At 35.0% G+C, this 9293-nt stretch overlaps 1 protein-coding gene across 2 annotated transcripts; it reads left to right on the plus strand.

Moving 5' to 3' along the window:
• On the plus strand, window positions 1298-8362 carry LOC109848237 (GDP-mannose 3,5-epimerase 1). Of its 2 annotated transcripts, none has more exons than XM_020417653.1 (7): window positions 1298-1404; window positions 2629-3047; window positions 5275-5368; window positions 5457-5586; window positions 5691-5823; window positions 6796-7003; window positions 7869-8362. In XM_020417653.1, exons 2-7 carry the CDS (start codon window positions 2632-2634, stop codon window positions 8022-8024), a joined length of 1137 nt encoding a protein of 378 aa, XP_020273242.1. In that variant the 5' UTR covers window positions 1298-1404; window positions 2629-2631; the 3' UTR covers window positions 8025-8362. The 2 variants fall into 2 exon arrangements, with proteins under 2 accessions (XP_020273242.1, XP_020273241.1); XM_020417652.1 differs by lacking the exon at window positions 1298-1404 and adding an exon at window positions 1555-1934 and having other exon boundaries at window positions 7869-8096.

Genomic DNA, 9293 nt, shown 5'->3' on the forward strand with positions numbered 1-9293 from the left:
AAGGTTATCACTTCCGCGCTGCGTTAGGACATGCTAATGAAATAGAATAGGAGCGATCCATAGTTACATTAATATTGAAGTGTTTACATATGCAAACAGTCTAAATGATAAAATAATAGATGCTAATATGGATGGAATCAATGATAAAAGAGACGACCTTTCTTCATTCTCAATTTTAGAAATCAGATTGTGACTCTTAGGAGGTGTTTGGTTCAAAAATTTTATAGAAACGTTATCTCAGAAGGACTGACAATGATATTTTTGTAATTAAAAATTTTTCTATAGATTTTCATAAACTGTGTTTGGTTCAAAAAAATTTATAGAAATGTTTTTTGTAAAGTACAGAAAAATACCAAAATTTACAGAAATCAATTTCCTCTCAAAATGGACGAAAATCACCCAGAAATCTGACACTTCATTGACACTTTTCTATAAAGTTGACATTTTTCTATAAATTTAGGGGGCGTTTGGTTCAATTTCTACAAATTATAGGCAATCTTGCTATTTTCTATAAAGTTATGAGCTATTTTTTTGTTTTGAACCAAGCAAGCAAAGTACAAAAAATAAGAAAATTGGTAGTTTTTGACTTCTCAAAACTTTTCTAATAACTTTTTTAAGAAATACAAGGATATCATATTTTGGGTGGAAAACATTTCCTACAATTTGTAGAAATTTGTAGAAATTGAACCAAACACCCCCTTGCTTCAAAGAGGAAAAAACTAAGAAGGTTTTTAATGGTTCCCATTTTTAAACTTGTTTAATTGTCTTTTCAAGCAAGAACCATGATCATAATTTGCTTGCAAGCCCATGGGTACGACAAAGAAATGAACAGCTTGAAACGATTCTTGTAAAGTAGAACTTTGTAATAGGGTTTTCATTTTGCATTAAAAGAAGGTACAATTGCATAGTTGATTTCCAAAACATAATAGACCTATTTAAGAGGTATCTTCATGCATAAAAGTCTTTTTATTAGGATGAAAAGCGCCCACGAGAGTGTCAATCGTCAACAAGTCGGCCCCATAGCGGCATGATATAAGCTGCGACTACCAACCTTGACCCACTCACGGGGTCCACATACACGTGGCAGCTCCAGAGCCATTGGAGAAAGGCCAGATGCATGCCCTGACCAATTAAAATTACAAAACAAGGACAATAATTTGCATAAACAAATTGGATGATAATTTTTTTGGTAAAAAAGGACAATAATTCGTTAAATTAATTAATTCCTTAAAAAATCTTTAAATTAATCCAATTAATCCAATTCTTAAATCCTATCTTTCGATTCTTTCCCCTTTATATATCGACAGGATCAGGGCCTAGGTCTCCTCAGATATCCTCTCAAAATCCTTATTTTTGCTTTTTGTCTGCGAACAACCTCTCACTCTCTTGCTTTCAATCTCTGAGGTAAAATTTATCAACTTTTTCCTTTTTTTTTAATCATTGCCATCATTGTTATCCGGAAGGTAAGGGCTTTTCACGAAGTATGATATGCTATTTAAAGAATTTTTTGCTATGGTTTTTTTTTTTTGGGAATTTTCTTTAAGTGTGTTTACCTTGGATCTGGGTTTTTAAGTTTGGAGTTTACATTTTACTTTTTTTAGGTTTAGGAGTGAATTATGAGGTTTTGTGGTGCTAAAGATGGGTTTTTGGAAAAGCCCAAGAGTTAAAGATTGCATCTTGGCTTTGTGAATAATCAAACAGACTGTTGGTGATGAAAAAAATTAGATATATGATGATAGTTTACTCTGTTGCTGATTGCTAACTTTTTTTTTGTCTTTGTCATCTGATCTGTGGAAGGTTATAGCATATACTTTATCCAAGATGACAGTTTGGGTTGTAGATGTTTGATTTTATCGATTAAAATACCTTAAATTAGTGTGATACTGAGATAAAACCAGGATTCAGTCTATGTGAAGCTGAGGTCCTCTTAAATTGTAAGAGTTTCACTTTTAAGTCTATACATAAGTTTGCATTATATGGTTTCTTTTGGACTGTCGGAAGTTTCCCGAGCATTTCTTATGGATTGAGGATTTTAAAAAAAATTGTTACACATGAATTTGTTTTATCATGTCCTTTCACATTTTAGATTCAATGCTCGCCTGAAGGTTTTCCTTTCTGATAAATACTGGATTAATGTGAATAAGTTGCCTTTATGTTGGAGAAGTTAGCTATCGCTTCGATTTTGTATTACTATTTATGTCTGTTATTTAGGTTTATTGCAGAATTGTTATCAACTGTTTATCACAGGTGCTGAAAATAAACTTGTCTATTGTCTCTTTCCATTATTTGTTTTTCCCTTTTGTATTCATTTTGTTTCTCCTTTTTGTATTCATTTTGTTTCCACAATCACCATCTACTATTGATATATGCCTTGTTTTTTCATGTATTTTTCTTTAATCTCTTTTGGGATGTTTTCTTATGGTTGACACATCTTCTCCCCTTTTTTATTTTTTTTAGTTTTGCTAATTCAATAAACTGACATCTTTTGTGGGAAATATTTGGGCTCTCAATGGAAAAAAAGCTAGAACTTATAAATCATAAATTCATCCTTTTCTCAATTTAGGAACTGCAAATACCATGACTAGTAGAGATGAACCCCCTCATATTGAGATTTAATGAACTTTGCAGGAGATGGGTGACACCGACAAAAACGGAACAAACTATGGAGAATACACATATGCAAACTTGGAAAGAGAACTATACTGGCCATCCGAAAAACTACGCATCTCCATCACTGGAGCTGGAGGGTTCATCGCATCTCACATTGCAAGGCGTTTAAAGAGCGAGGGCCACTACATTATTGCTTCTGACTGGAAAAAGAATGAGCACATGCCTGAGGACATGTTTTGCCATGAGTTCCACCTTGTTGATTTAAGGGTCATGGACAATTGCCTCAAGGTCACCAAGGGAGCAGATCATGTTTTCAATCTTGCTGCTGATATGGGAGGAATGGGGTTTATACAATCGAACCATTCTGTTATTATGTATAATAATACGATGATCAGTTTCAATATGCTTGAAGCGGGGAGAATTAATGGTGTCAAAAGGTTTGTGGTGTTTTATTCCGTATTCTTTTCACATGTTTAGATATTCCCTTTACATGCGAGACTCTATGAAGTCTATATGAGGGCATATAGTAGATGAACAACTATAAAAGATTTGAATTGTGACACATACATAATAATGTGACATGATATAGTGCAGAAATATTAACAACTTTCGATGTGGCAGAATAAATGTAAAAATGCTGAAGTTCGTAACAATCTAAATGCTAGGCTTATAAAATGTAACCCATAGTTCATACGTGAAAATATAAATAAAATATTAGATGCTTCAAAAATAAAGTTTTTATTTTCTAGCTCTTAGCACAGATTTTCCATTCTTAATTGATGGAAATTTACCTTAACCACTTTCATAGTTTCATGCTACAGAATTCTGCTCTTAACTTTCCTAATCCTTCACTGTACATGTTCAATTAATATTGACTAGCATCTAGAACTTATTCCGAAATAAAGGAATATTACTTTTAGCAATGAAGGGCTCTTTTGGAAGAAACTTGTATTCTCGGGGGGCAGAATAGCAAATTTTAAAATGGCGCGGCAGCACGGCTTTCGTGGCACGAGGCCCCCCCCGCTCCGCCAGCCAAAAAAAAAAAAAAAACCTGGGGTCTTGTGTCCCTTTATTTTTGGCGCCAATGTTGTTTTTATCGATATCTTGCTTGCAGAATATATTTGTCTCCCGGTAGGGACAATAGTAACTTTCCACTCATGCATCAAGAGGGTTAAAGTTGAAGGAGGAAGTTTAAGGAATCGGGATAAAGGCTTGTGCCCTGCAAGACAACACGTAGCATGCATCTACTTCCAAAACCATGCAGACGCGCACATGCATAATCCATGTCTAGCGACTCACATATTTCCATATATCCCGTCACTAAACAAAAAAATTTCAACTTGTTGTAGGGATTTTAATCTAAAAAACCTATTTTTTATGAGGTGGCAGCTCATATTACAAAATGAGCTACCAAGAGATGTGCATGTGATGAAGCCCACCCTACTTGTCACATCAAAAGGTGTGGACCTCATCATTTCATCTCTTGGTAGCTCATTTTGTTAAATGAGCTGCCACCTCACAACCATTAATCCCTACACACATACACACACATATACATACATGCACGCGTGCGCGCACATATATATAAGTTAAGCCGCAATGTCATTGTATAATCATTCCATAGAACTGTTGCTTAAGCAAATACTAGCATGAAATAATTGTACATTAGAATATTGAACAGTGCACTTCTCGGTTTCTTTTGAGAAAGCGAACAACAAAGCAGGGGGGAAATGAATAGTATGTTTAGTACTCTGTGATTACTTTTGAGAAATTAATCCTGAAACTTTCTAATTGTGCTTCTGATTTTGTTCAATTATATTCCTTTCCTGATTTGTAGTTTTTAGAAGTTTAAAAAAGGTATCAAATGAATTTTAGATGATAGTGAACAACAATAAAGTTTCATGATGCTTACGTTGAAATTAACTTGAAAGACATAAATCCTGAAACAACTCCTGATAACTTGCCTACTGTATTCTATCCTGTTATCCAACTTTCACTGAAAACTTTTTATTCTCCAATTGCTGATATGTTTTATTCATCCTAATATTTGCTTTTGGTATGCATCCACTCTTAAGTTCATAATTATATGTTTGTAACTAGAAAGCATATACCTAAAGGATATTTCTTTTCTGCCTCATTGAAAAGTTTTATGTTCCAGTCCAGATGATATCTCTCTCTGATGAATAATGGTTCTGTTATAATCAATAATTAAGTCCTTTTTACTTTTTTTAAACTCTACACATGTCATTAGGCTTATTTGTTTCTTCATTTCTTGATTGTTCATTAGGAAGTTAGATGTTATTATGTTTTATTTAATGTGATGGTGTTAATGTATCATTGTTCTATCACTTTGAAGAAATGGCACCAAAATGATGGTGCATTAATGTATAAGCTTCCATTTTCGGAGACATGTTTGGTTTATTCAATGCATTTTGTTATGTCTTTTTAGAATGTGTATCATTTTCATATTTCAACTTTTGACATAATTTCTATGTTCTTTTTAGAATGTGTATCATTTTCATATTTCAACTTTTGACATAATTTCTATGTTCTGCATCCACATTGGTGGAGATTATGGTATTCTTGGTTTTTATAGCCTGGTTGTTCAATACTCCACTTTCCTCTTATCAAGAATATAAGCAATCTAAAATTTATGGCATGCAGGTTCTTCTATGCATCCAGTGCTTGTATTTACCCTGAATTTAAGCAGTTGGAAACTAATGTGAGCCTGAAGGAGTCCGATGCATGGCCTGCTGAGGTTCGTTGGTCTCAAGCAATTAATGCCTTTCAACTGTCTCTCTTAAATATCTAGTCATTTGCTTATTGACTATTTCTTTCTCATCTAGCCTCAAGATGCTTATGGACTTGAAAAGCTCGCAACTGAAGAGCTTTGCAAGCATTACACAAAGGATTTTGGCATTGAGTGTAGGATTGGAAGGTTTCACAATATTTATGGTCCCTTTGGAACGTGGAAAGGTAATTTGGGGATTGAATTTGTTTCTTAAATTGATGATTTTGTATTTTTAGTTGTTTTACTTGTTGGCATTACAATGTATTTAAGCTTGAGGTTTTTTGTGCAGGTGGAAGGGAGAAAGCACCTGCAGCTTTTTGCAGGAAGACTCTTACCGCTACCGACAAGTTTGAGATGTGGGGAGATGGACTGCAAACCCGTTCCTTTACTTTCATCGATGAATGTGTTGAAGGTGTGCTCAGGTATTGTCAATCACCATTATACACTCATCATCTTCACATGCAGTTATTCCACCTTAAGTTTTGACAACCTCAATTGATTCATAAATATTTAATTTTAGTACACTTAGAATTATACTCATTTCTATTGAATCATAAAACATTTTATGCCTAATATCTAAAATGATGGTGCCCATCTCAATTGCATCATTTAAATTTTAAACAAAACCATATCAAACATTCATATGTTATTATAACATTAGTTAGGGCCTGCAACTAGAGATATATGTGAACATGGAATTTCACGAGAAAAAACAGTAACGGAATAAATGCGTATGATTATTGATCTTCTTCTCTATAATCCCCGTCATCAACCTCGACTCCTTCCTTTTAGACTAATTATGCAACTTTCAGCCTTGACTTCCTCGCCTTCAACGAGTCCTATCTCCATATTTTCTTGTTTTATAAAAAAAAACATTTTCATAGAACAAAATATTTCAATTTTAAAAACTATTGATATTTTTAGTGCCCATTCTGAATAAAATCCTGGCTTCACCCCCTGCATTTATTATGATGGTATAGATAAACCCCAAACTCTTTTATTAGCACTCCTGAAACTCAGACGACATTACTTTTCTCTGTCAAGTTAGAGAGCATATCTAGTTTGTTTCAGTTAAACTGTAGTCAAAAGGTAATTTCTCGTCATGTGGGAATCACGTGACATCACTTGAACTAAAGTCAGCTGGGGCACAGGGATTTTAAGTGTTAGTATAAAATACATTATGAGGGTATATGTGAGTACCCCTCATAATAAGGCCTTTTTTTTAGTATCCCCTCATAATAAAGGGGGTGTGTCTGCAATTTACCCTTTCACTTATTGCAATTGGCTATACTATAATAAAAGTAAATTGAGCAAAGTTTTTCTACACAAGGCTGTAGTTGACTAGTTTCCTTCTTGGATTCTGATTGCTAAATATTATGCATGTGGTGTTTTAGGCTGACCAAGTCGGATTTCCGGGAGCCAGTGAACATTGGTAGTGATGAAATGGTAAGCATGAACGAAATGGCGGAGATAGTTCTGAGTTTTGAGGACAAGAAGCTTCCCATCCACCACATTCCAGGTCCAGAGGGCGTTCGTGGTCGCAACTCTGACAATACTCTCATCAAGGAGAAGCTGGGTTGGGCTCCCACAATGAAGCTGAAGGTACCACACATTTACTTAGGGTTGGGATCTTTCGATATTAGTCCCTTAAATAGTTAATATTTTAATATTTTGAAATTTGCCCCTCAAATCATTGAAATTGCTATTAGCTCCCCTAATTCTATAGGTTGTTTCAAATTAAACCCTCCCATCAAGAGTAGCACTTGCCAAATATAAGAATTGGGGGACTAGAGCAATTTCAATGATTTGTAGTACTAATTTCAAATTAAAGATTTAACGGACTTAATTGAAAAAACCCTTTAAGTTTAAATTATTCTATTATTAGCACTTGCACTTCCTGAGCTTGAGAATCACATGACAATAAATTTTAGATTTCCCCTCAGTTCAGAGGTGATTTAGCCTTTTTAAAGCTATATCAAGAGGCGGAGAGAGTAATTAACCGCACACGGTTCCATCAATATGGAGAGAAAATAACACCATCTGGGGTTCAGAGGTTAAGAAGTTCTAATAAAATGATTAGGGGTTATAAGTGACTACACCTCTATGGCAGTGGCGGATCTACATAAGGGACACCGCTTGATTGCCTAGGGTATTATTATTTATTTGTTTTTGCTAGTTATGATACCACTAGAGTGACACAACTAAGGAGGACTAAATTGTACGATTGCCAATGCTTTTACTTCTAGTGAACTAATAAGTTATATGGTGACGCCGCTAGGACAAAATTCTGGATCAGATCTTGTTCCAAGATACGTGACACCACTGGGACAAAATCCTGAATCCGGTATTGCTGTACATGGGGATGTGTCGCTATTATTTATAATAGTTACAGCTTCACCATGTTGAATATCTTCTTGAGCTCTTCAATACTATACGGATTATTGAACCTTTCCTTTATGTTTCACAGGATGGGCTGAGGATTACGTACTTCTGGATTAAGGATCAAATCGAGAAGGAGAAAACTCAGGGCGTTGACCTCTCTGTTTATGGTTCATCCAAAGTTGTTGGAACTCAGGCACCAGTGCAGTTGGGTTCTCTTCGTGCTGCTGATGGGAAGGAATGAAGATAATGGAATTGTTATATGTTTTATCGATTCAGAAGCTGATGTTGGTGAAGGAGGCAGAGAAAGTTATGGTGGTTTAGGTCAGAAAATTTGACGTCAAATGTTCCAAGGGATGTGTTTTTATTCACTATGCATTAGCTGTTGTTTTCCATTGTAGGACGGTTTTATGCTTGTGTTTGCTATGCAAGGCCTACAAATAAAAGTACCAATGAAATATGCTTTTGCTGTTTTTTTGGATAAATCGGCTACTCTTCTTGTTTCTTGATCTCTTGGAACTGTAAAAGGAATTGTGTTCACTGGCATCTGCTGAAACATGAGAACTAATATAATTTTGAAGATACCACATTGTCATGGAAATCCCAATCCATCCTGCTTGTTTGCGCAATTATTCTGGCAGCGTAAGGTCCTTGTGAGAGATAAAGTAAACTGTTAGAGTAGGGAAACCCTTGAATGAAAACTCCTTTTCCTATACATTTCTGGTGTTTTAAAAGAGTTTTTGTGAGGCAACAATGCCTACAATACGTTCGAGCACAAATAAGCAGGGTTTTATGAACCATCAGGAGCGGGCGGTGGTTGAATAGTTTGGAGATTTCAGTGGTTACTTTATGATAACAATGCTTGTATGCGGATGTTCTGATAAGATTTATATTTAGTTCTATAATATGATAACAATGCTCGTATGCGGATGTTCTGATAAAATTTATATTTAGTTATATGGTGGAAAGATTAAGGAACTGTAACGTTCTTCTTTGTAAACATTGGGCCTCAGGTTGGGCCTCATTTGAAGATGCTACATATTCTTAAAAAGTGTTTATGTTTGATGACGGTTGAGACACACTAAGATTAGTTAGGCCCTGAACGTGGGCCGAGTCTAAACTCTTGCCAGCCCAATTCATGAAAGCGTTTAAAAATCTAGATTCCTTCAACTATGTTGGATCTTTTCTCGTAACTTCTATCTCTCAAGTCTCCACAAATAATTGCCCGCATATCATCAAATCTAAAAAAATTGGCGGATTCTGAAAGTATTAGGTAGTCCTAATACATTCTGACCTCGTAACATAGGATTCTTTCATATTTCAACATCAACTTTATCATTGAACCAAATTTCAATAGTACAGTGGGCCAACAAAAATTATTACTCTTTCTTGGTCCCCACTATGAGCTAAACAAGTTGTCCCACAAATAGTTGATCTTATCTTAATGAAGGGCATATATTTTCATTTTGTTATAAGAAATCATGTGAATCTTATAGAAAAAACCCAAACTTGG

The sequence above is a fragment of the Asparagus officinalis genome, chromosome 7 (genome assembly GCF_001876935.1).
Source record: "Asparagus officinalis chromosome 7, Aspof.V1, whole genome shotgun sequence".
Lineage (NCBI taxonomy): Eukaryota > Viridiplantae > Streptophyta > Magnoliopsida > Asparagales > Asparagaceae > Asparagus > Asparagus officinalis.